Source organism: Gigantopelta aegis, chromosome 11 (assembly GCF_016097555.1).
Source record: "Gigantopelta aegis isolate Gae_Host chromosome 11, Gae_host_genome, whole genome shotgun sequence".
Classification (NCBI taxonomy): Eukaryota; Metazoa; Mollusca; class Gastropoda; order Neomphalida; family Peltospiridae; genus Gigantopelta; species Gigantopelta aegis.
In genome coordinates, this window is record NC_054709.1 from 5,106,155 (window position 1) to 5,134,064 (window position 27,910).

The 27,910-nt window shown below is 38.3% G+C and overlaps 2 protein-coding genes across 2 annotated transcripts; one reads left to right on the top strand and one right to left on the bottom strand.

The window, feature by feature from the left end:
- Window positions 1–1,374: 1,374 nt before the first annotated feature.
- Window positions 1,375–11,113, top strand: LOC121385509 (glycerophosphocholine cholinephosphodiesterase ENPP6-like). The gene is made up of 5 exons (XM_041516213.1): window positions 1,375–1,531; window positions 4,253–4,551; window positions 5,170–5,310; window positions 9,334–9,442; window positions 10,872–11,113. The coding sequence occupies exons 1-5, from the start codon at window positions 1,378–1,380 to the stop codon at window positions 11,111–11,113; spliced, it is 945 nt and encodes a 314-aa protein (XP_041372147.1). The 5' UTR covers window positions 1,375–1,377.
- A 7,682-nt stretch (window positions 11,114–18,795) lies between these two features.
- LOC121385510 (bis(5'-adenosyl)-triphosphatase enpp4-like) lies at window positions 18,796–26,331 on the bottom strand. The gene is made up of 5 exons (XM_041516214.1): window positions 26,325–26,331; window positions 25,469–25,591; window positions 22,376–22,674; window positions 21,487–21,652; window positions 18,796–18,872 (listed from the first exon to the last, which is right to left on the bottom strand). The coding sequence occupies exons 1-5, from the start codon at window positions 26,329–26,331 to the stop codon at window positions 18,796–18,798; spliced, it is 672 nt and encodes a 223-aa protein (XP_041372148.1).
- Between the last annotated feature and the right edge of the window lie 1,579 nt (window positions 26,332–27,910).

A 27,910-nucleotide genomic window follows, 5' to 3' on the forward strand; every position in this document is an offset into this window, starting at 1 on the left:
TTCAGAAGGGGGTAATGTCGAGAAAGTTGATTCCCGCGTTTCCGTCGGTGTCTGCGCCAAATCACTTCACAATAATGACAGGTAGTGTTTATATATTCATAGATTTATACTTGTTTTCGTTATAGGCGTACGGATTCTCATTTCTTTATGGACTGGGGTGGGGGTGGGGTGGCGGGGGGGGGGGGGCTTTTTCCCGAATTAAACGGAAATGTCAGAATCTGCTTAACAACATTTATTCACACTGACATGGAGAATAATGGTTAAAAATTAAATAAATAAATTTTTTGGCTATATGCTTCCCGAGAAAAATTGGAAACTAGATGTTCTGAAATGCTATATCCTGCATTCTACTAGTAGAATTCATTATAACAGACCGGCCTCGGTGGCGTCGTGGCATGCCATCGGTCTACAGGCTGGTAGGTACTGGGTTCTGATCCCAGTCGAGGCATGGAATTTTTAATCCAGATACCGACTCCAAACCCTGAGTGAGTGCTCCGCAAGGCTCAATGGGTAGGTGTAAACCACTTGCACCGACCAGTGATCCATAACTGGTTCAACAAAGGCCATGGTTTGTGCTACCCTGTCTGTGGGAAGCGCAAATAAAAGATCCCTTTCTGCCTGTCGTAAAAGAGTAGCCTATGTGGCGACAGCGGGTTTCCTCTAAACATATCTGTGTGGTCCTTAACCATATGTCTGAAGCCATATAACCGTAAATAAAATGTGTTGAGTGCGTCGTTAAATAAAACACTTCTTTCTTTCTTTCATTATAACAGACAAATGCTGCTAACGTTTCCAAATTGCATGTTTTCACGATGTACACACACACACGCACACACGCACACACGCACATACATACATATATATATATATATATATATATATATATATATATATATATATATATATATCTAGATATATATATAGATATATATATAGATAGATAGATAGATAGATATAGATTATGATCTAGTTTTTTGTGTATTATCAGGACTGTACGCGGAATCGCACGGTGTTGTGGGTAACAGCGTATATGACGTCACGACAGCCACGACGTTGTCGGCGTGGGACAGGAAGTTGACGGCGGCGGACCGACGTCGCATCTTCAACGGCGCCGAGCCTCTGTGGATTACAGCTACTAAACAGGTATTGATGTATTAATGTGTGTGTGTGTGTGTATGTGTGTGTGCCTGTGTGTGTGTGTATGTGTGTGTGTGTGTGTGTGTCTGTGTGTGTATGTGTGTGTATGTGTGTGTGTCTGTGAGTCTGTGTGTGAGTCTGTGTGTGTGTGTGTGTGTGTGTGTGTGTGTGTGGTATATCTATATATGTGTGCTTGCTCATTTAATCATTTACTTTTGTTAACAGGGTAAACACGTGTATATGTTTTACTGGAACGGCTGCGACGTCACCTTTAGTGATGTCACTCCCACGTTCTGTGAACCACATCCGGGTAAAACGACAACGATTGGTCAATTCCGGTCTGCAATAGAGCGAAGTCTTGATCTCTTTGGCAACAACTCGGCAGATCTCTCTGGTAAGCGTCATTACCTTCTGACGTCACTAGATCCATTTTATGACTGGGCTTTCTTTACGTGCCATATCAAATGCCGTGGTATGTGCTGTCCTGCATGTGAGAAGGAAATAAGGAAGGACATGTTTTATTTAACGACGCACTCAACACATTTTATTTTCGGTTATATGGCGTCGGACATATGGTTAAGGACCACACAGATACTGAGAGAGGAAACCATTTCATGAGTTACTCTTTTCGATTAGCAGCAGTGGATATTTTATATGCACCATCCCACAGACAGGACAGTACATACCACGGCCTTTGTTACACCATTTGTAAAGCACTGGCTAGAACGAGAAATAGCCGAATAGGCCCACCGGCGGGGATCGATCCTAGATCTATCGCGCATCAGGCGAGCGCTGTACCACTGAGCTATGAATCCACCCTGCCTGTGAGAGGTACATTAACAATGCATGGCTTGAACCAGTAAATAGAAATGAACTGTTGTTACTGTTTTCTAAAATAACAGGCCAAACGAAATTTGCCCTGCTAAGAAAAGAAACAAATGGACTACAGAATAAAAAAGAGAGCACGGGATTAGGTGAAGGTTTGATATAGTGTGGGAACAATCAATTATAACTGTAACATCTGCTATTCTACCTGCCTTTCCTTATCAGAGGCGGATCTAGGGGGTTGATCAGGGGCCCGCCTCTCCCCTAAATTTTGCGATAGTTATAATTTTATTATATATTAATTTTCATTTGTTTTACGATCTCCCTCAAAACCTCCCCAAAGTTCTCTTGGCATTCCACCTCATGTCACTGCCCCCCCCCCCCCCCCATGGATTTTCTGTATCCTCCACTGCTTACTCTCGCTCTCTCCTATCTAACCAGCCATATGATTCTCTGCTAACTTCCCACCTCCTCTCACCTTGTTCACACCCTGTCAATATATCCGCCAGAATCTCGTGCATTCTCACACCCGTACCATGTGCGATAATTCATACCGTACATATAATAGTATATGCGCCTGTTACACTGGTATGGTAATACATACCGTACATATAATAGTATATGCGCCTGTTACATTGGTATGATAATACATACCGTACATATAATAGTATATGCGCCTGTTACACTGGTATGATAATTTATGCCGTACATATAGTAGTATATGCGCCTGTTACATTGGTATGATAATACATACCGTACATATAATAGTATATGCGCCTGTTACACTGGTATGATAATTTATGCCGTACATATAATAGTATATGCGCCTGTTACATTGGTATGATAATTCATACCGTACATATAATAGTATATGCGCCTGTTACATTGTTATTATAATTCATGCCGTACATATAATAGTATATGTGCCTGTTACATTGTTATTATAATTTATGCCGTACGTATAATAGTATATGCGCCTGTTACATTGGTATGATAATTCATGCCGTACATATAATAGTATATGCGCCCGTTACACTGGTATGATAATTCATGCCGTACGTATACTAGTTTATGCGCCCGTTACATTGGTATGATAGTTCATGCCGTACATATAATAGGTTACACTGGTGTGATAATTCATACCGTACATATACTAGTATATGCGCCCGTTACACTGGTATGATAATTCACACCGTACATATAATAGTATATGCGCCCGTTACACTGGTATGATAATTCATGCCGTACATATAATAGGTTACACTGGTGTGATAATTCATACCGTACATATAATAGTATATGCGCCCGTTACACTGGTGTGATAATTCATACCGTACATATAATAGTATATGCGCTTGTTACACTGGTATGATAATTCATACCGTGCACAACAGTATATGCGCCCGTTACAATGGTATGATAATTCATACCGTACATAAAATAGTATATGCGCCCGTTACATTGGTATGATAATTCATACCGTACATATAATAGTATATGCGCGTATTACATAACCTCTTTTAGGCATTATGACATAAAACTATAACAGAATTAACAGTTAAATAACAGATGAGATAATCCTATGAGATAAACATTTCTCTATTGAATTTTTTTTTTTCGCAGACCGCTATTTCGATCCCTGCGAATCCTCGCTTATTATGGGGAACATAACATAGACTGTTTCCTCTAAGACTGCGTGTCAAAAGTCACCTAATGTTTGGCATCCAGTAGCCGATGATTAATCAATATGTGTTCTCTAGTGGTGTCGTTAAAACAACAACAACAAAACTTAACAATGGTTGATTCGTGCTTGTCATTTTACTTTTAATCTGTGAGACAAGTTGTGACGTAAATAAAGAATTGTCTGTCTGTCATTTTGTTTTTAATCTGTCCACAATGTGGGACGTAAATAATATGTATGTCTGTCTGGCAGTCTGTTTGTTATTTTAGGTTTTAATCTTTACACAATGTGAGACGTAAATAAAGAATGTGTCTGTCTGTCTGTCTGTCTCTCTCTCTCTCTCTCTGTATGTCTGTCTGTCTCTCTCTGTCTGTCTGTCTGTCTCTCTCTCTCTCTCTCTCTCTCTCTCTCTCTCTCTCTCTCTCTCTCTCTCTCTCTCTCTCTCTCTCTCTCTCTCTCTCTCTCTCTCTCTCTCTCTCTCTCTCTCTCTCTCTCTCTCTCTCTCTCTCTCCTCTCTCTCTCTCTCTCTCCTCCTCTCTCTCTCTCTCTCTCTCTCTCTCTCTGTCTTGTTACTGGTTAAGCATTTATCCATTCATTCGTTTATTTTAGTGGTTTACTTTGAGAGCATCGATGACCTTGGCCACAGATATGGCCCAGATTCCGTCCACGTGAAGGGCATGGTTAAGCAGGTAGATCGGGTGATCGAGACAATGTTACGTGAGATAGAAACTAGACATCTGGATGATGACATCAATGTGATGGTTCTATCTGACCACGGAATGACTGACGTCAGCCTCTCCAAGGTGGTCAACATCAGTGACGTAATTAACATGGACAATATCGAAGTTATAATTAATAACTATGGATCGAGTGTTTACATCTGGCCGAAAAATGGGAAGGAACAAACGGTAAGAAGTTATTTGTTTTTTCGTTTGTTTGTGTCGGTTTGTGTGTTGTTGTTGTTTTTTTGTGTTTTTTTGTGGGTTTTTTTTTTTTTTTTTGGGGGGGGGGGGGGGGCGTGTTTTGTTTTGGGGTGTGTGGTTTTTGTGTTATTTGTTTTTTCTCTCTCTCTTTCTCTTGTTTGTTTGTCATTTATTTGTTTTTGTTTGGTGTTTGGACGGGGATTGGTGGTGGGCGGGGGTGTTATGTCAAGGTTGGGGAACCTTGAATCTTTGCTTTACAATGGTTATACATATTGTATGAATGTGTCATGAATTTAAAATGTATTTTTGTGCTAATATCCACATAATGTTCAAGAACGTTATCCTTTAAAGCGGATGGGATGTAACAAAATCGGCCGTGTTATCTGCTGTACTGTCTGGTAAAGTGCACATAAAATGTAGCAGGTTGCCTTTAAAACTGCATGTCAAAAGTCATCAAATGTCTGACATCCAATAACCGATACATCAATGTGATCAAGTGGTGTTGTTAAATAAACCAAACACAAACGTTTAACTTTCTAAGTGCATAACGTAAAATTGTATCCACATAGTATCTTTGTCTTCAGTTATGTATATTTTCTGCAGGTGTATGCTTCACTGGAAAATACTAGTGCCTATTTCAAAACGTTCCTACGAAAGGACATCCCTCCACAATGGCATTTTCAACACAACAACAGAATTCCCGACATACTGCTGGTAGCTCAACTTGGCTGGTATATAGATACGGTAAGCTCACGTCATATGTTGGCTGATACGTAGTCATGCATGGGATGTTATCTCGATAACTTAACTGGTAAATATTATGGTAAGATAACTTATTTTATTTTTTAAATATTTATATCATGAATTGCCACATTTACAGATCACGATATATATCCATGTGGCTTGGGTATACAGTGAGTTAGTATTTACACACAAATATACATGTATATATAATATATATATATATATATATATATATATAGATATATAACTCTATATTATATATACAGTCGACTTCGATAAACTCAAACTTCGATCTTCAAAAACGTCGATCTCTCGAAGTGAAAACGGGGTCCCGGCGGAAATGCTATACAAAACTAATAATAACAGACTCGAACACTCAAACTTCGAACATTCGAAAAAAACTCTAGCTCTCAAAGTAATTTTTTGTCCCCCCATAACAATTAAGGGATATTGCACTTCCAAAACTCGAAGTTTGTTGGAGTGACTCACCTTTTAACTGTACCGGTAATACTTTAAAGAAAAATGAATGCTGTCACCCAAGCCAATCGTGAGTGCCCCGACCTGGTGGTCTCGGCTATCGATGATACACTCGGTAATTACAGAATAATAGATCGCCGACTATACGGAACGAAATGATCCTACATGCCTGCATTTGGTTGTCGGTGTTTGTACACGGCAGCGGGCCTCATTACACAAAGTACGGATAGTCTTGTAATCTTCAAAGAACTGTTGTAATAACAATTAACGCTGTTTGTTTTTTCTCTTAAACGAGTGAATCATGTCAAATTTGTTATTTGCTATTTAAGTGTGAATTCAAAATGATTCATTACTAGTCATTTAACCCCCCTGCTCCGAAGTTAGTCACTGGCGAAGTCAGAGGCTTAATCCGTGGTGGGCGTGCCTGAACCTTCGTGGATAGGGGCACGTAAAATGAGTTGTCTGTCTGTCTAGTCATTTAGTTATGTTAGAAACTGATACATCAGAGATCGAACAATCTGGGGAAGGACCCGGCAACGGGGGGATAGCCAGATCGGTTAATAGTCACGCTTTCTTGTCATCCAAGCAATCTGGTGAAGGGCCCAGAAATGGGGGGGGGGGGGGGGGGGGGGGGGGGGGGGGGGGGAGGGGGGGGGGGGTGAGAGGGGGGATAGCCAACATACTTAGTGCTAATCGACATTCAGTATTTTAATTTATTAATAAATACAATAAAAGTACATAGAGATGTACGTCAAATTGATCGGATTTATCTCGTTTCTGTTAATATTTACTTAGTTTTATCATATACACAGAAGAATGTGTTGGGGACAGGGATGGAGCAGCAAACGTGTCTTCCGATATCAACGAAATGATAATACTACAATGCAGTTTCACTTTGGGGTCTGCTGTACGAATTTTGAAAACTCGAACTCCCTGAAACTCGAACTATTTCGTCGTCCCCTTCAACTTCGAGTTAACGAAGTTCGACTGTATATATATATATATATACTGTAAACCGTGAACAAAAATGCGTGCGTATAAATTTCGCGTCGTTCGCGTCCAACCTTATGTCGCGAAATTAATACGCACGCACTATTTTCCAGTTTGAAGTGTGCTTAAAGTGATGTCTCGATTTTCTAGTAAACCATAAAGAAAAACACAAACAAAATACAGTCATAATTCAATTCATTGAAAGTTGTATTAGAATATTCATTTTACAAAAGGTAATACAAATAAGTTAATAACTGGTAACTAACACTGATCAGAAACAAAAATATTCAGAAATAATTACTAGTAGTTGTTCCATTTCGCCAACTCATAAACATAAATCTTGAGCGTGTGAATACTAATGTTCGTTTACTTAAGAATGTTTTGAATTGCTAACAGATACGTGTACTAGTAATTAAATTAGTCCAGCCTTTCTCCACCATGTGGTAAAAACTTCACGCTTCCGCTTTATTTCAAACAGTAACTTTATAACAATTACAGTGAGCTGTCTTTATCCACTTTTTTTGGGAGCTGTCAACGGTCGTTCGCCAAATTTACACGTCGCGAACATGAGCTAAGGTATACATTCGCGAAAAATAACACGTCGCAATATTAATACGGTTTACAGTATATATATATATATATATATATATATATATATATATATAATACATAAGGAAACAAAAACATGCGCATACTGGTGTTTTTAAAGGTACATTTATTAATTATTTTCAAATGATGGACGTTTGAGGTCAATTATTGGACGTAGTAACATAGTTCGTGGTTATTTTGATGGCTTGGCTGGCTTTTTGGTTCAGAAATTCAGAAGTCAAATCACATTTAAGTCAAGTTACATTTGAAAAGTGTTTATATTTATTAAAATTTGGCATATATATCCATCTGTCCTCCGCCAGACAGCTTGGTAAATGTTTTCAAGTGGTAATTGCGATGGACTATTGGCGTCTCGCTTTCTTCTTCGTTTAGTCATCGTTTGGATTCTATTACTATGACCACACTGGGGCTGTGAACCATGGTATCATTAAACTATTGCTTTCTTGTCCGTCTAGCCATCGTTAGGATTATATTACTATGACGACACTGGGACTATGAACCATGGTCTCATTAAATTATTGCTTTCTTCTTCGTTTATTCATCATTTGGATTATATCACTATGACGACACTGGGACTATGATCCATGGTATCATTAAACTATTGCTTTCTTCTCCATTTAGCCATCGTTTGGATTCTATTACTATGACGACACTGGGACTATGATCCATGGTATCATTAAACTATTGCTTTCTTCTTCATTTAGTCATCGTTTGGATTCTATTACTATGACGACACTGGGACTATGATCCATGGTATCATTAAACTATTGCTTTCTTCTCCATTTAGCCATCGTTTGCATTATATTACTATGACGACACTGGGACTATGAACCATGGTATCATTAAACTATTGCTTTCTTCTTCGTTTAGCCATCGTTTGGATTCTATTACTATGACGACACTGGGACTATGAACCATGGTATCATTAAACTATTGCTTTCTTCTTCATTTAGTCATCGTCTGGATTCTATTACTATGACGACACTGGGACTATGAACCATGGTATCATTAAACTATTGCTTTCTTCTCCATTTAGCCATCGTTTGGATTCTGTTACTATGACGACACTGGGACTATTATCCATGGTATCATTAAACTATTGCTTTCTTCTCCATTTAGCCATCGTTTGCATTATATTACTATGACGACACTGGGACTATGATCCATGGTATCATTAAACTATTGCTTTCTTCTCCATTTAGCCATCGTTTGCATTATATTACTATGACGACACTGGGACTATGAACCATGGTATCATTAAACTATTGCTTTCTTCTTCGTTTAGCCATCGTTCGGATTCTGTTACTATGACGACACTGGGACTATGAACCATGGTATCATTAAACTATTGCTTTCTTCTTCGTTTAGCCATCGTTCGGATTCTGTTACTATGACGACACTGGGACTATGAACCATGGTATCATTAAACTATTGCTTTCTTCTTCGTTTAGCCATCGTTCGGATTCTGTTACTATGACGACACCGGGGCTATGAACCATGGTATCATTAAACTATTGCTTTCTTCTCCATTTAGCCATCGTTTGCATTATATTACTATTACGACACCGGGGCTATGAACCATGGTATCATTAAACTATTGCTTTCTTCTTCGTTTAGCCATCGTTTGGATTCTATTACTATGACGACACTGGGACTATGAACCATGGTATCATTAAACTATTGCTTTCTTCTTCGTTTAGCCATCGTTCGGATTCTGTTACTATTACGACACCGGGACTATGAACCATGGTATCATTAAACTATTGCTTTCTTCTTCGTTTAGCCATCGTTCGGATTCTGTTACTATTACGACACCGGGGCTATGAACCATGGTATCATTACACTTGCTTTCTTCTTCGTTTAGTCATCGTTTGGATCATAGTACTATGACGACACTGGGACTATGATCCATGGTATCATTAAACTATTGCTTTCTTCTCCATTTAGCCATCGTTTGGATTCTATTACTATGACAACACTGGTGCTATGCGAGGAGAACACGGCTTTGACGTTACAGAAAGCGACATGGCCGGCTTGTTTGTGGCAATGGGCCCGGGTAAGTAAGGTATTTGTATCAAATGTGCAGTCTACTGTCAGGTCAGGTCAGGCCATACGTTTTAACGTGCACATTCAGAACAAGCTGTTGTAGAACACGCCTGTTATGGGCACAGGTGTCGACTTTTGCCGGCTCCTCCGTTCAGGTCAGGAGATTACCGTATACATGATCCGCATTTTATACCCAGATACTTTAACTGACGTCACAGAGGTTGGTCTAATACGCGGATCAAAGGTTTACACCAGTATTCATTTGGGGTGGTGACCGGCCTCGGTGGCGTCGTGGCAGGCCATCGGTCTACAGGCTGGTAGGTACTGGGTTCGGATCCCAGTCGAGGCATGGGATTTTTAATCCAGATACCGACTCCAAACCCTTAGTGAGTGCTCCGCCAAGGCGCAATGGGTAGGCGTAAACCACTTGCACCGACCAGTGATCCATAACTGGTTCAACAAAGGCCATGGTTTGTGCTATCCTGCCTGTGGGAAGCGTAAATAAAAGATCCGTTGCTGCTAATCGGAAGAGTAGCCCGTGTAGTGGCGACAGCGGGTTTCCTCTCAAAATCTGTGTGGTCCTTAACCATATGTCTGACGCCATATAACCGTAAATAAAATGTGTTGAGTGCGTCGTTAAATAAAACATTTCTTTCTTTCATTTGTGGTGAATATTTACTTATTTCGTTGCTATTCAACAAAATAAAGCGTACACCGTACGATTTGATTTTTGTGCGCGTTAAAGTCTTGTCATTAAACTTCTCCTTATTTTTAAACATTTCAATTTATTTGAACGGTTTTGTTTGTGTGCCTTATACCACATCGTTACACCTATTCAAAAATATAGGATCAAAGTGTTTCAAAATATAAACATGTATCTCTCTGTCTCTGTCTCTCTGTCTCTGTGTATGTCTCTCTCTATGTCTGTCTCTCTCTGTCTGTCTGTCTGTCTGTCTCTCTCTCTCTCTCTCTCTCTCTCTCTCTCTCTCTCTCTCTCTCTCTCTCTCTCTCTCTCTGTCTCTCTGTCTCTGTCTCTCTCTCTCTCTCTTCCTACACCACTGTTTTATTATAGCTGTCGTTGCCACACAGAATATTATTTTCTTGATTCTGTTTGTATTTGTTAGTTGCTTGTTGTGTTATGGTTTAATATTTAATATATATTATGTCTATTATTATTACGTAGCTCTCGTTACCATAGTGATTGTCTGTTCGTAATGTTGGTGTTTGCCGGTTTATTTTCCTGATGATGTTAGTTTCTACACTGATAAATGTGGAATATTTTAAATACTTTATATAAATTTAATTATAAGGTGGTTTTAGTGAAAACTATTTTTTTTAAAGTTTGTTTGTAATTTTGTAAGTTATTGGGATATCCACTTTTGCGTTGGTTTGGTTTATTATTTATAATTTATTAAACTTTTTTTAAATTTTTTTTAAAGATTTTCGGACAAATGTGAAGGTTGATAAGTTGAACAATGTAAACCTATACCAGGTGATGTGCGGTATTATAGGAGTGGGACCCAGACCACACAACGGTAGTTGGTCTGACGTGGTCAACCTCGTCGCCGACATCTCAACATCCACAGCAGCAGCGCTGAGTTCTTCATCATCATCAACAACAACAACAACAACAGTGGTTCTCGTTTACATCTTGTGTACAATGAACAACTCTTGTTTTTAAACGAAAACATTGTTGTTTTTTATATACGCCTATACAGTTTTTCTTATGCTAGAGAATACTATATGCTAGGATTTGACTGTCAACTGCCACGACGAAGTTGGCCAACTCGCCCATTGCGTTGCAATTTCTCCAACTCCTAACTTACGGCGGGTGCGCTCAGATTAACAACTAATGGGTTATACGACGAGAATCGAGTTGTAAGAGCGCTCAGACTAGCAATTGGACAGTGGTACAAGTCGTTACAGCAAAACGTTGGCCAACTTTGTGATGACGGTTGGTAGTCTGAGTCCTAGCATTAGATACCATTTATATTACGAGTTGTTACGTATGTAACACGCGAAATGAGAGTTTTTAAACGAGTTGTAAGATAAACGGACACGAATGCAATATTCTTTTCCTCACATATTCTCGTAAACCAGGTTTAAAATAATTTAAACGTCCTTTTTTTTTTTAACTAAAACGCTTTACAACTAAAGCTCATTGATTAATTAATCATCGGCTATTCAGTATTAAATAGTTGGTCTTTTAAATTAGTTTAATATAATAAAAAAAATTAAGGAGCAGTCAAAAATATTAAACTCCCATTTTCCCTTTTATTTTATTTTTGACTAATAATTTAAATTTCAAAATTATCTTTAGTATGTAGGAATTTCCTGTCCCGAGTCAGGCCCGCGATCTTATCTGAGGCCGGACTCGGGATGGGCGTATTCGAAACACTAGTAGTATATGAGCATGTGAAACTAGTTACCTACCTTAAAGAGTTCATACGTAGTTTTTTGGGGAAAACCCGCTACATATAGTTTTATTAGCAGCAGACAGGACATCACATACCACGTCCCTTGATTACCAGTCGTTGGGCACTGAATGGAATGACAAAACAAAAACACAATCAGATAATTGATCCATCGAGGTGGTTCGATCCTTTGACTCAGTCACTTGAGGCGAGCGCCCTATAGGTAACGACTGAGCTAGACCACGCCTGTGTTGGGGGGGGGGGCGTAGCTCAGTGGTACAGCATTCACCTGATATGCGATCGATCAAAGGCCGTGGTATGTATTATCCTGTCTGTGGGATGATGCATACAAAATATCCCTTACTGCTGATCGAAAAGAGTAGCCCATGAAGTAGCGACAGCAGGTTTCCTCTTTCAATATATGTGTGCTGGTAATGGATGGAGAGGTATATCAAAGGCCGTGGTGAATGCTATCCTGCCTGTGGGATGGTGCATATAAAAGCGCCCTTGCTACTAATGAACTAATGTAGCGGGTTTCCTCTCTAAGACTAAATTTGGCTAAACTAACTAAATGTTTGTCATTCAATAGCTGACCGGATTAATAAATCAATGTACTCTAGTGGTGTCGTTAAACAAAAAAAACGTTTAACTTTATTTTGATTCTTAGAAACAAGGGGCGATATGTAGCCCAGTGGTAAAGCGTTCGCTTGATGCGCGGTCGGTCTAGTATCGATCCCCATCGATGGACCCATTGAGCTATTTCTCGATCCTGCCAGTGCTCTACAACTGGTGTAACAAAGGTCGTGGTATGTACTATCCTGTCTGTCGGATGGTGCATATAAAAGATCCCTTGCTGCTAATCGAAACGTGTAGCCCATGAAGTGACGAATGCGGGTTTCCTCTCTCAATATTTGTGTGGTCCTTAAATATATGTCTGACGCCATATAACTGTAAATAAAATGTGCTGAGTGCGTCGTTAAATAAAACATTTCCTTCCTTCCTAATAAACAAAGTAGGAATGTACGAGTCTTGGGGTGTGATATGTACTAAAACCATTATTGATCCACAGCCCGCGCACACACGTATAGACGAATAGTTTTACTTTTAGTCTGTAAATAATATTTACAATGTTATTTATTTATGAACCTATTTAAAATTAATAGTCTTAGTAACTAGTTTAACGTGTCCATATACCACTAGGGTTTCGAACACGCCCATCTCGTGTCCAGCCTCCGATAGGATCGGGGGTCTGACTCGGGATAGGGATAACCTAACAAATAACAAATTAATAATACAACTTAACGCTACAACTACTTTACTCAAAATGTCTATACAGGCGAGGTAAGGATCGAGATTTATTTCAAAGTAGCAGTTGTCTCCCTTTGAGTGTTCAGTTACGTTCGACTCGCACCAAAACATTTTGCATAAACATAGGCCTAATTCACAAAGCTCTCTTAGGCTCTGCTAGACAACAAAGCATCCTCTTTGCCAGTATTTTAGCAATGCACTGCGAGATCGCAAAGTTGTGAGACTTTAGTGAAATAGGCCCCTGATTTGTAAGTTTAATGATTTGTGGTGATATAGCCGATACATCTTCAGAATCCCAAAGATACAAAAACCCATGTTCTTCTAACAAAACTTGCATATACGTTGCCCATGTTTTTGTTTTACACTTAGTATTAGTATTTTCTCTATGAATTCTACATATTTTGTATACAAGAGAATCCTTGTTATAATTATGTTTAACGAATACATCAATATTCTCCATTTAATGCACAATTCAGTTAAACATGATTTGATATTTTTAATACATAAACTTGGTTTAGCAGCTACTGTCTAGGTATAAAATATGTTTGGGGTGGGGTTATGATTGGACGTGATGTTTTGAGATCACTTGTTTGGACTACTGTGCATTTAGCAAAGTATAACTATGAGTAATACCAAATGTCATAATATTTACTATTACACAATGTATGCATAGAGAACATTAACACGGATAGTTCTGACTACACAGAATTACCAATGCTACTTGTCAGTTCTTTCCACTAGACTTCAGTTTCTTGTTTCAAAGGGGTTTGTTTTATTTTTTTTTGTGTGTGTGTGTGTGTGTGTGTGTGTGTGTGTTGTGTGGGTTGTGTGGGGTTTTTTTTTTTGGGGGGGGGGGTTGTGTGGGTTTTTTTTTGGGGTTTTTTTTTTTTTGGGGGGGGGGGGGTATTTTGTGTGGTGTCTTTGTTGTTTTGTTTTGATTTGTGTGGTGGGTTGTTTGTTTGTTTGTGTGTGTGTGGCATTTTTTTCTTTTTTTTCTTGATGGTTTGCTGCTGCTGTTATGTTTTTTGTCGGTTCTTTTCAGTACTTTTTAAAGGGACATACCTTAGTTTTTAAGCACTAAGATATTTTGTTTTACTAGTAGAGCCGTTTTGGATAACTGAAATCATACTTTACTTAGATTTTATTGTTTAGATTATCAATTTCCGTACATTCGAAGTGTTTTGGTCGTCCTGGTGTTTTTAATATCACAGAATGCAATTCTCATATGATTAAAAACGCACGTGCGTCTGAGCGGTAACAGTTATGAAGTCGAGTTTTAGTCTATTTTTAGAGTGTATTTCACCATTTCAAAGTCACAGACTCATGTTTCACTCAATTGTAACTTTATCCAAATGCGTTACAGGTTTGTACATTAACTAAATTTAGCGTTAATTTTCATGGGCTGAAACTAGTTTCTGTCCCTTTAATTCTTATTGTAAATGATCAATGTAAAGGTTGTATTAGATCGGGAATCTTTGCCTACTCGTAGTGGCGAGACAGTGCCCAGTGGTAAAAAGCTTGCCTAATGCGCGATCGCCCGATTCGCGGCGGTTTTAGGATCGATCCTCGTTGGTGGACCTATTGGGTTATTTCTCATTCCAGCCAGTGCACTATGCCTTGTATTGCTATCCTGTCTCTCTGTGGGATGGTGCACATAAAATATCCCTTGCTACTAATGGCAAAATGTACGGTGTTTGTCTTAAAACTGTGCTCAAGTGGTGTCGTTAAACAAAACTAACTTTTTAATGCATTTGTGGCACGCTGATTGGAAAGTATGTTTCTATTTAAAACGAAGCCAATCAGCAAAATGCAGAATTTTGTTGAAAACTATATCTTATTGCATGCATACAAATATTATAGATAAGGTTTAATAGCGATATGATTTGCAACATGCAAAGGCAATTTCTACATAAATATTGAAGTGTTTTTGTTTTTGTTGTTCTTTGTGTGTGTGTGTGTGGGGAGGGGGGAGGGGGTTGTTGTTTTGTTGTTTTTTGTTTGTTTTTGTGCTTTTGGGCGGGGGGGTTGGGGGGGGGGTAAACAGGGCTTCTAGAATTTTACAAAATCCACTAGTGATTTAAAACATTTAATAGCCACAATTAGAAAATCTCAAGTGGTACTTTACTCAATACAGTTTTACTAATAGTAATAATCAGATATGCTACCTAAAGAGGGAGATAGTGATTAAAAGCACTAAGATTGGAGAGTGTGTAGGCAGGATGTTCATATTACAAAATAGACTTAAATGCAGCATTTGATAGCTTTTTTTCACTAGCCGTCTGGCATGGCAATAGTAGTTATTTAATAGCCCAACGTTGAATATAACTAGCCATAAAACGTGTTACGTCAACAAGATGCCAATTTGAAGAAGACGTGTGTTTTTTTGTTGTATTGTTTTGTTTAAAACAAACATCATATACATAAATCATACTGATAAGGCATTAACCTTTTTAAATGGCCACTGTATGTAACCTAACACGTAGTATTAAGCAAGCAATTTATATCATTATTTTCACCCCTCCCCCATGTTAGTATTGACGAGTTTTGTAAACAATCTACACGTTATCGAATATCTTTGGTGGTTACAATCGATTTTCAAAGAAATAAACATTTCGATGGCATTTGGAAACAAAAATTACATTAGACAATAATTATTATAAATAATAATGACAATAAATAAATTTGAATACAAACAAATTTAAAGAAAAAAGATAGAGAGAAATGAAACTATGCTGCGGTCTGTATGGACTAAACTTCTACATATCCGACGATAACATAATTCTTCAAAACTCTGTTTTTCTCGGTGATCCTGTAGTTGTAAAGACAACACAGTCTGAATCAGAGGCATGTTGCGGAGACAGAGGAATGCAATTAAGCTCAAAGACATATTCTGTTCATCCAACAACTGGCCCCTTTACACGACTGTAACCCGATTTTTTTTTTCTCTTTCATACTTCGATTAAGCGCCACGGTATTAAAAGGAAATGTATGAGCATCTTTATGGCCAACGCATGTACTAAACATCATCGATAAACGGAATTCGATCTGCTTTTAAAAGAACCAGCAAAAAAAAAATGAACGAAAGAAAGAAAAGATGCAGAATAAAAACATTATTTGGACGCTTCGGTGCATACATGAAAACTAATAATAATAATAATAATAACCGGTGGCAAAACATTTTGCGTTGAATTTGAAATCACTTGGCCATGTAGGACACGAGTGTTGGTTGCATGTGAGGACCCATTTCCTTCGTTTTTTTCTGCTTAACAGATAGGTTGGGGCGACCAATTAAGCGCTTTCCTGTTGCCTTTGAAGTGAACGCAGTCAAGCACAGCTTCACTTTACCTGGCTATTGTAGCTGTTGTTTTCGACGTTTCTAGCTCCGTTCGACGGTCGTATCAGGTAGCAACGTCCGGAGATCCCAACTTAAATTAATGAGAAATTTTCGTGTACATCCGACATGTCTTAATAAAGCAGAAAGCGTGGTGAAATACATTAAGTGGGTTACTTTTGACACTTTTTCTTTAACAGCACAAACTAATTGTTTCTATCATGCAAGTAATCTATCGAACGCAACCTACAAAGCGACGATTTATTGACTGTGAAATGGTAATCGGTTGTTTGTTTTGATACATTTTTTAGAAGAACAAAACAAAAAGATGTTTTATCTAAAATGTATTCTGGTATATTTGCATTTTCATTTTCGCTTTTTGATGGAGGTGTCTTACAATATTTGTTTTAATTATTATTTCATAAACATATTATGTTTTTAAAGGGTGTATACTACCAAATCAAATCCCACAGATGACAATAGTAACATATGTGGCTAAAACTCCTACCTGCAGCGTATCAATCAACATAAACGCCACGGATATAAATACTACCACCCCTCACCCTTAAAGTGAATCAGAAACAATTAGGGTTCAAGCTGCTCATTTCTGATATAACGGGTAGCGTCTATGACTACCTTAGTTCCGCACAAAATTCGCGTACTTTTTTTTATAGGTACCCCATACATGTTTCAAGCACAAGGCTACTTGACACAGTGGTACTAGATGACATAAAATTGCATAAATTTTTTGCCCAGATGAAACCATTTTGTTTTTACAACCAACACACTCACATTTATAACCAATCACAGGACTTGTGGTGTTCACTTCTCTATCAAAGGTTGGGTGCACCTAAAACGTTGACCTAGTCGGAAGTTATTTGGTTTAGTACTACCTATAGCATTAGATCTTAGATGAAAATCTCTAAATGGCGTTTACTCTCGTATAATTTGTATGGCGTTGCTACTAGTATATAGAGTCTTGAGTCCAGATTTTAAAAGGTTTTATAAGAATGAAGCCAGGAGTGTGTGTAATGTAATAAATTTAACTGTGGTGCACAACCACTAACCATTAACTCACTGTTCTGGACAGACGGCCCACATAGCTGAGTTGAGTTACCGGGACAGCGTGCTTGAACCTTAGTTGGATTATAAACACGAAGATAAGTCGAAATGAATGAACGAATGAATCAATTGTTCCCTGTTAAACATTGATCAACATTTCATAATACGTAAATCTGATTGACAAAACTTATCACAATCGTATCTCTGCACAAGGCAGAATCAAAAGGCTATTTTAGGCATATCAGGTGTTCTTCCTTAGGAGGACCGCCACTCCCAGATGATATCTGTAACTGGGTGTTTCATCCCTCTTGCACTGCCCCTGCGCGTGTTGTAACTTCACCGTGGTGCAGGGGTGAAACATTCTCTTTGAGAATGGCCAATACAGCACAAATTGAAATTTTGAGTAAAAGTCAGTATCTATCTGTGATATTTGCATTTTTGCACAGTTCTTTACACTGCTTTTATTTAAATCTTAAATTTTTATATTGATGTTCATCATCACCTTATTTGTTTGCATTACCATAGTTTGACGCCCAATAGCCGATGTATTTTTCGTGCTGGGGTGTCGTTAAACATTCATTCATTCTCTTGCACTGCTTGTAGAACGTCTGCCACTCCCAAGACTAGTTTACAAAACCTAAACTTGCACAGGATAGAGCCCATTGGAATATAGACACCTGCTATGGCATGCATGATATCAGGTGTTTGCGAACGTTGAACATATTCCGCCGCACCGACAGATACTAACTAAGATTAAACAAAACAGTGATTGGTATTTCTGGATGAGACTTTGTTTCATTTGTATAGTGTACATACATGGCCGTAGCTAGGATTTTTTTTTTTTTTTTTTTTGGGGGGGGGGGGGGCAACTGAGTAGTTAATAGTCTAAAAAAAAAAAAAAAAAAAAAAATCTTAAGTTTCTATAATGCTTTCCGGATTTTTTTCGGGGGGGGGGGAGGCGGGGGGAGGGGGTGACAGTTGCCGCTAGCTACGGCCCTGGAGTATGATAAAAGTCCGTAGATTCTCGTATTCAATTTTGGGGATTAAAACGCTCCTATGGGCATACTAATAGAGGATCATCTAGTGAAACAAAAATGACAGTAAAAGGGACAATGTTTTTGTTTTGTATTTGCTGGCATAACACTTCTCCCCCCCCCCCCCACCCCGTCCTCGCTGGGTACGGCCCTGTCGTTATGTCTCGTGCCTTAGTGTAAACAGAACGAGACCGCCAGACGTCGCTGCCATCACTCAGTTATGAGAACACGGCTCCGGAGTCAACGCGGCATGTTGTCTCAGAAAGTGATATTCCTGCTGTTGCTTTTTACCTGGAGAAAGTTACTCAACAATTTTTATGAACACCCTCCTTCATCGAGTCGCCTCCCCTTAGACTCCATGTTTCACGTCTATTTATCACCAAGAGTCCGAATCATTCAGGTTTCTGTTTCCTAACGCAGCATTACTGAAGACTTTTTCTCGTGCATATATTTAACCACACGGTTATCTCCCCCTTGTCAAATAGGACTATTCGCTGGAGAGTTGGTTTCGGTTTGGATTGTTCTGGCGGACAGAGCTTAGTTTCATCACAACCAATTTTTGATTGACACTCAAGTTTTTCTAGGTCCGAGAAACAATACATCAAGAAAAAAAGATTGACGTTTTGGAAGAAAGATTATTTATAAACCAGAGTCGCCTTATGTCGTGAACGTCGCTTCTTTAGCCTGGATTGTGCGAAGATTGGGTTTGTAATCGTCACCGTATCTGTTTATGTCTCCGGATTCCCTTTCCGTTTGACAGTTAAGGTGTCCACAAACATCTCCGTCTAGTGAGTGGATTCAACGAGAACGCTGTCCCGTTTGACAGAAATCTAGATTTAGCATGCAAATAGAGTGACTGCTGGTTCATCACCCTGCTAAAGACAAAATCAAACACTTTGCGGCAAATCCACACCTGACGTGGCGCTCTCTTTGATGTCTGTTGGGATGAAGACCTTGTCACCTGTTCAGGTGGGGGATAAAACAAAACCTGCTTTACCAATCAGAGCACTTACGTACGTGCATAATACTATTTATTCTACAATAAAATAATCGACATTCTGTGTCCAGTTTCTAGTAAGGCGTAATGCTAGGTGCGCAGGGGTGGTACGAACCCTACCCCCCCCCCCCCCCGCCCCCTCCAATCTGCATACGCGTCTGCATCTTCAGCAGACATCTTGCTTGAATTTACAAGAATTATAAGAAAGAAAATAGACTAAATGATATTATAGCATATACAGCAAAAAGTGCGTACACACGACCGCACTCACCACTCGATCGTATACACATGTGCGCGCATGCACACGCGCGCACACAGAGAGAGAGAGAGAGAGAGAGAGAGAGAGAGAGAGAGAGAGAGAGAGAGAGAGAGAGAGAGAGATTCTTTATTTACGTCTCACATTGTGTAAAGATTAAAATCTAAAATAACAAACAGACTGCCAGACATATTATTTACGTCCCACATTTTGGACAGATTAAAAACCTTCTCATGTGTGTGATATGTTTGACAAATTAATACATCCTATTCTAAGCTACGGCTGCGAAGTCTGGGGGTTTATTCAGAGAACGGCAGTAGAAAGAATGCATTTGAAATTCTGTAAGCAGTTACTCGGTGTAAAGCAGACTACTCAAACTGATTTTGTATATGGCGAATTAGGTAGATTTTCTTTGATTGTGCATAGACATTATAGAATTATTAAGTTCTGGTTGAAAATTATAAACGGTGACAGGAAATTTACAAAACTATGTTATGATATGATGATAAGTGATATGATTTTGTTCCCCACTAAAAATAACTGGGCTATGCGTGTTCGAAATTTGTTAAATAATACTGGCTTTTCTATAGTCTGGCAAAATCAGGGTGTAGGGAATGGGATGGTGTTTTTATCATTATTAAAGCAAAGATTAAAAGATATGTTTATACAGGGATGGCGCTCGCGATTAAACCTTTCTTCAAGAGCATCACTATACCGACATTTTTCAAATACATTTTCTTATAAGTCATATTTAGACAGTATTTCTGTTGGAAAATATAGAACTGCTTTAACGAGACTACGCATTGCTGCTCATAGATTATTAATTGAAACGGGGAAGATGGGCAAAACCTAACCCAATTGCACTGGATAATCGTAAATGTACTACTTGTAATTTAATAGAAGATGAATTCCATTTTATACTTGTTTGTCCTATGTACAAATCTATCAGACATTACATACCAAAATATTATAAAAATAACCCTAGTATGTTCAAATTTATAGAACTGTTAAATAGCAACAAACAAAGAATAGTAAGACGATTAGCTGTGTATTGTTTTAAAGCCTTTGAAAAAAGAAACACAATTTTGTACAATTAAGTTTTCCCTGCATGTGAATGTGAATGCGTAAGTAGAACGTTTGTTATATATATTATGTGTATCTTTAATTTTGCATTTAGTTATTTTATAAACACCATGTTAATACTCATGGGCGCCATGTCGCTAATGTATCCCATGTATGTGTCAATACGATTTACACGTTGTATACAAACATTACATGCTCAAGGGCCCAATGCGAATAAAGTTCATCATATATGTTACTACGTCCAATAACTGACCTCAAACGTCCATCATTTGAATATAATTAATAAATGAATCTTTAAAGACACCCCAGTTTGCGCATGTTTTTGTTCCCCTATGTATTATATATATATATATATATAATATATATATATATATATATATATATATATATATATATATATGTGTGTTTGTAAATACGAACTCACTGTATACCCAAGCCACATGGATATATATCGTGATCTGTAAATATAGCAATTCATCATATAAATATTTAAAAAATAAAATAAGTTATCTTACCATAATATTTACCAGTTAAGTTATCGAGATAACATCCCATGCATGACTACGTACCAGCCAACATATGACGTGAGCGTACCGTATCTATATACCAGCCAAGTTGAGCTACCAGGAGTATGTCGGGAATTCTGTTGTTGTGTTGAAAATGCCATTGTGGAGGGATGTCCTTTCGTAGGAAAGGTTTGAAATAGTCACTAGTATTTTCCAGTGAAGCATACACCTGAAGAAAATATGCATAACTGAAGACAAAGATGCTATGTGGATACAATTTTACGTTATGCACGTTTGTGTTTGGTTTATTTAACAACACCACTTGATCACATTGATGTATTAATCATCGGTTATTGGATGTCAGACATTTGATGACTTTTGACATGCAGTTTTAAAGGAAACCTGCTACATTTTATATGCACTTTCCCAGACAGTACAGCACATAACACGGCCGATTTTGTTAGATCCCGCCCGCTTCAAAGGATAACGTTCTTGAACATTATGTGGATATTAGCACAAAAAGTACATTTTAAATTCATGACACATTCATACAATATGTATAACCATTGTAAAGCAAAGATTCAAGGTTCCCCAACCTTGACATAACACCCCCGCCCACCACCAATTCCCGTCCAAACACCAAACAAAAACAAATAAACAATAAACAAACAAGAGAGAGAGAAAAAAGGAAAATAAATAATAACTCCCCCAACCCCAAACCCCCAATCCCAACAGAAAACACACAACAACAAAAAAAAAACCCGAACAGCAACAACAACGACAAAGTAAATAACACATCACCCGCCCCCCCCCCCCCCCCGAAAAAACCCCACAAAAAAACAAACACACACACACACACACACACACACACACACACACACACACACACACCAAAAACCTCCAACAACAACAAAACCCACACAAACAAACAAAAAAACAAATAACTTTTTACCGTTTGTTCCTTCCCATGCTTCGGCCAGATGTAAACACTCGACCCATAGTTATTAATGATAACTTCGATATCGTCCATGTTAATTACGTCACTGATATTGACTACCTTGGAGAGACTGACGTCAGTCATTCCGTGATCAGATAGAACCATCACGTTGACGTCATCATCCAGATGTCTAGTTTCTATCTGACGTAACATTGTCTCGATCACCCGATCTACCTCCTTCACCATGCCCTTCACGTGGACGGAATCTGGGCCATATCTGTGGCCAAGGTCATCGATGCTCTCAAAGTACACCACTAAAATAAACGAATGAATGGATAAATGCTTAACCAGTAACAAGACCGAGAGAGAGAGAGAGAGAGAGAGAGAGAGAGAGAGAGAGAGAGAGAGAGAGAGAGAGAGAGAGAGAGAGAGAGAGAGACTCACAGACATATCGTCAACGTTCCTAACTGCGTTAACATATATGTTTTCACGTAGTTGCCTTAAAAATAGGAAATGACGAACCACACATGCGCGGTACCATACCTTTTTCCACACGTTGCACTCTTTCCTGTCTGCTGGAGGGTGCTTCACTTTTGTTTACTATAATGGATTTATTTTACGTTCACATTGTTGATTTTTCACGTTAACTGATTGCAATCTATTTTGTTTCACGTATCGTAGCTGACAAATGTAGAATAGTATTTCCGTAATTATATGTACTCGTGTTTTGTCGTTAGGTGAACGCAGTTTGGGACGTCGATGGGACACACACACACACACACACATGTGCCCACAAACACACACGTACACACACACATACACACACAGATACACACACACACACACAGACAAATACACACACATATATATATACACACACACACAGATACACACACACATATACAGACACGTACGCATACACATACACATACACACACACACACAGACAGACACGTACGCATACACATACATACACACACACACACACAGATGCGCACACACACAAACACACGCATACAGACACGTACGCATACACATACATACACACACACACACACACAGACACGTACGCATACACATACATACACACACACACTCATACACACATACATACATACATACACAGATACACACACACAAACACACACACACAGACACGTACGCATACACATACATACACACACACACACACACATACATACACACACACACACTCATACACTCATACATACATACACAGATACACACACATATACATATACATACACACAAACATACATATACACACATACATACACACATACACAAGCACACACACATACACACATACATACACACAAAGACACACATACACATACATATACACATACACACATGCATACATACATACACAGAATGAATGAATGAATGAATGTTTAACGACACCCCAGCACGAAACATATATGGGCATTGGGTGTCAAACTATGTCATACACAGATACACACATATACCTATACATACACACATACATACATATACACACATACATACACACACATACACACGCACACACACACATGCACATGCACATACACATACATATACACACACTCATGCACACACATGCATACAAATAGACACACATATACACATACATACACAAACTGATGCAATCAAATACACTTTAACTAGCATCAAAGCTGAACAACGCCAGAAAATAATTACGTGAATTTTGATACTGAATTGATCGCATTGGTGGGGAATCCCCGCACACAGATACCAACCAGAGGAGCATGGATAAATGCCACTGACAAAAAAAAATAAAACAAACAAAACAAAACAAACTAACAAACAAGAAAAAGAACAAAAACATAATACACAGAGAGAGAGAGAGAGAGAGAGAGAGAGAGAGAGAGAGAGAGAGAGAGAGAGAGAGAGAGAGAGAGAGAGAGAGAGAGAGAGAGTGTGTGTGTGTGTGAGTGAGTGAGTGAGTGATCTGGTGACCCTGTTAAAAACGAAAACCCTTCTGAATATGGAATTATTACCTGTATGTTTACCCGTACAACTAGACAAAGCACATATACTACATGCATAATATTATATAATATTTTGTTATATAAATAGCAATGAAATATATAGATCTACAGAAACCATAAAAGTGATACCGGTGAAAAGTCATATTTTCACTATATTTAGCCTATAATGAAAATATAGAAATCGTAAAGGTTCATGATAAATTATCTCCCTTTGTGTCGTTTCTTCGTATTTATGTTGGAAGATTACCAGTGCATCTGATCGTATTTAAAAAATGAAAAAAAGTAATTTAAACACCTGTACATATAAAAAAGGGATATGAAATGCAACTACAATACAATATCTAAAACAAATTGAATATGAAACTAAGTAATGATGACACAATACCCTGTCATTGAGTGTAAGTTAAAATTTAACGGCGTTTGATTCATTTTGTTTTTGTGGGTTTTGGAGGATCGCTTTGTCAGATATGTTTGCACAACAAAGTTATTAAATAAATGTTCATTTAATATTTAATTAAAATAATTTTAATTCAAATTTATTTTAAAAAGTCTATGGCCAAGTAAATGTTCCGAAGAAATATATCATGGCGTTACGTGTTTTCGATAGGATAAGCGAAAGATATTAACAAAAAAAACGAATCAAAGATTATGAAAGATGTATATAATAAATAGACCATTTCATTGTGTTTTTCGAATACCATTTCTGTGTCAACTCGTGATGTGTGAAAACCATATTTTCACGAACAATTCATGAAAATATGATTTTCACACTTCATTCGTATTAAAAAAACAAAACAAACATGAAATAGCCTCTATATATCGCATCACGGACCCTCTGAGAGTCAGTCACTGCGTGTACCCTAGATTTGGACTTACAAATAAGCTAATAGGGAAAGCTCCACTAGCCACTTGTGGTAAGGTTAATGTGTACTAACTTCACTACATACAACACAATAGGTTACACATATTTCCTATCTCAAACTAGCGTTGAAGATGTGTACCTGAAGACCTTTCTTTTAAACACTAAAGTAGATCATTGTATTAGGAGGGACATGTCACGATATTCCGCCATTGAAGTCTATCCTACTCCTACTTGCGTACACGAAGTCAGTTCTCGTAATTAGAGGGAAGGCGGCCGTAAATTTCGCGTAGTGTTTTCCATGCGTGGGACAACACCCGTCCTGTTTTCGGGTGAACGTAACGCGAATTGACAATACTAAAATGAAAAAAACACACCTAAAAAACCAACCAAGAAGAGAGCTCAACGAAAGGACTAATAAATCACGGACGTTTTCAATAAAGTGTCACTCGAGGCCCAGAGGTACGAAGGAAGTAGACGTATCACTTGAACCAAGCCTGTCCTCCCCGAGCCTGGGAGGACGTAAATCAAAATTTAAAACCTTTAAAGTAAGAAGATAAAACGACTAATTTTAGTGGCGTGGAGTCGGGTCAGATGGCGACGACGATTAACAGCAGGTCGGGGTAGTGGCGCGGAAGATATACTTTTAAAGCTAACTGGAATGCGAGGATAGACTCTTAACTAACACGTCATGTTCTTAAGACGTATACTATACTGAACAGGGTTTTTTTGTGAGGGGAGGTTGGAGGGGGGGGGGGGGGGTCGAGCTTATATCCAATAAATGTTCAAGCACGCTGTCCTGAGCACACACCTCAGCTATCTGGGCTGTCTGTCCAGGACAGAGGGTTAGTTGTTAATGGTTATTAGTGAGAGAAAAGTCGATGTAGTGGCCTTGCACCTTATTCATTGAGTCGTTAAACTCGTTCTGGGTGGGAGCTAGTACCGGGATTCGAGCCCAGTAGCTACCAGCCTTATGTCCGATGGCTTAACCACGATGCCATTGAGGCCGATTGCACAATTCGTGTTAGGAGATTTAATGAACATATTATAGTGGTTATAATAGACTCTTCTCAACACGTCATATTGTTACGAGCCATACTCTAATGAAAACATCATATTGCTAGAGATGTACACTAATGAACACGTCATATTGTTAGCGGTATACTCTAATGAACACGTAATATTGTTAGGGGTATACTCTAATCAATACGCCATATTGTTAGAGGTATACTCTAATGAACACGTAATATTGTTAGGGGTATACTCTAATGAACACGTCATATTGTTAGAGGTATACTCTAATGAACACGTCATATTGTTAGAGGTATACTCTAATGAACACGTCATATTATTAGACGTATACTCTAATGAACACGTCATATTGTTACGATGAAAACGGTAATGAATACGTCATATTGTTAGAGATATACTCTAATGAACACGTCATATTGTTAGAGGTATACTCTAATGAACACGTCATATCGTTAGAGGTATACGCTAATGAACACGTCATAACGTTAGAGGTATAGGCTAATGAACACGTCATATCGTTAGAGGTATACTCTAATGAACACGTCATATCGTTACATGTATACTCTAATGAACACGTCATATCGTTAGAGATATACTCTAATGAACACGTCATATTGTTAGAGGTATACTCTAATGAACACGTCATATCGTTAAAGGTATACGCTAATGAACACGTCATATCGTTAGAGGTATACTCTAATGAACACGTCATATCGTTAGAGATATACTCTAATGAACACGTCATATTGTTAGAGGTATACTCTAATGAACACGTCATATCGTTAGAGGTATACGCTAATGAACACGTCATATCGTTAGAGGTATACTCTAATGAACACGTCATATCGTTAGAGGTATACTCTAATGAACACGTCATATCGTTAGAGGTATACGCTAATGAACACGTCATATCGTTAGAGGTATACGCTAATGAACACGTCATATCGTTAGAGGTATACTCTAATGAACACGTCATATCGTTAGAGGTATACGCTAATGAACACGTCATATCGTTAGAGGTATACTCTAATGAACACGTCATATCGTTAGAGGAACACGTCATATTGTTAGAGGTATACTCTAATGAACACGTCATATTGTTAGAGGTATACTCTAATGAACACGTCATATTATTAGAGGTATACTCTAATGAACACGTCATATTGAAGAGGTATACTCTAATGAACACATGTTGTTACGACATACTCTAATGAACACGTCATAGAGAGTATACTCTAATGAACACGTCATATTATTAGAGGTATACTCTAATGAACACGTCATATTGTTATGATACTTGAATACGTCATATCGTTATACTCTAATGAATGACGTCATATCGTTAGAGGTATACGCTAATGAACACGTCATATCGTTAGAGGTATACTCTAATGAACACGTCATATCGTTAGAGGTATACTCTAATGAACACGTCATATTGTTAGAGGTATACTCTAATGAACACGTCATGATCATATTGTTAGAGGTATACGAATGAACACGTCATATCGTTAGAGGTATACTCTATTGAACACGTCATATCGTTAGAGGTATACGTCATATCGTTAGAGGTATACTCTAATGAACACGTCATATCGTTAGAGGTATACTCTAATGAACACGTCATATCGTTAGAGGTATACT

Bases quoted from the DNA above. Each gene is read 5' to 3' on its own strand.
- LOC121385509 (XM_041516213.1), top strand. From the start codon at position 1,378: ATGTTTTACTGGAACGGCTGCGACGTCACCTTTAGTGATGTCACTCCC. The intron at 1,532-4,252 runs GTAAGCGTCATT...CGTTTATTTTAG, and splicing joins CAACTCGGCAGATCTCTCTG to TGGTTTACTTTGAGAGCATC. The intron at 5,311-9,333 runs GTAAGCTCACGT...TTCTCCATTTAG, and splicing joins TTGGCTGGTATATAGATACG to CCATCGTTTGGATTCTATTA.
- LOC121385510 (XM_041516214.1), bottom strand. The intron at 22,675-25,468 runs GTAGGAGTAGGA...CGTTTATTTTAG, and splicing joins AACTGACTTCGTGTACGCAA to TGGTGTACTTTGAGAGCATC. The intron at 21,653-22,375 runs GTAAAAAGTTAT...TATTTTCTTCAG, and splicing joins AGCATGGGAAGGAACAAACG to GTGTATGCTTCACTGGAAAA.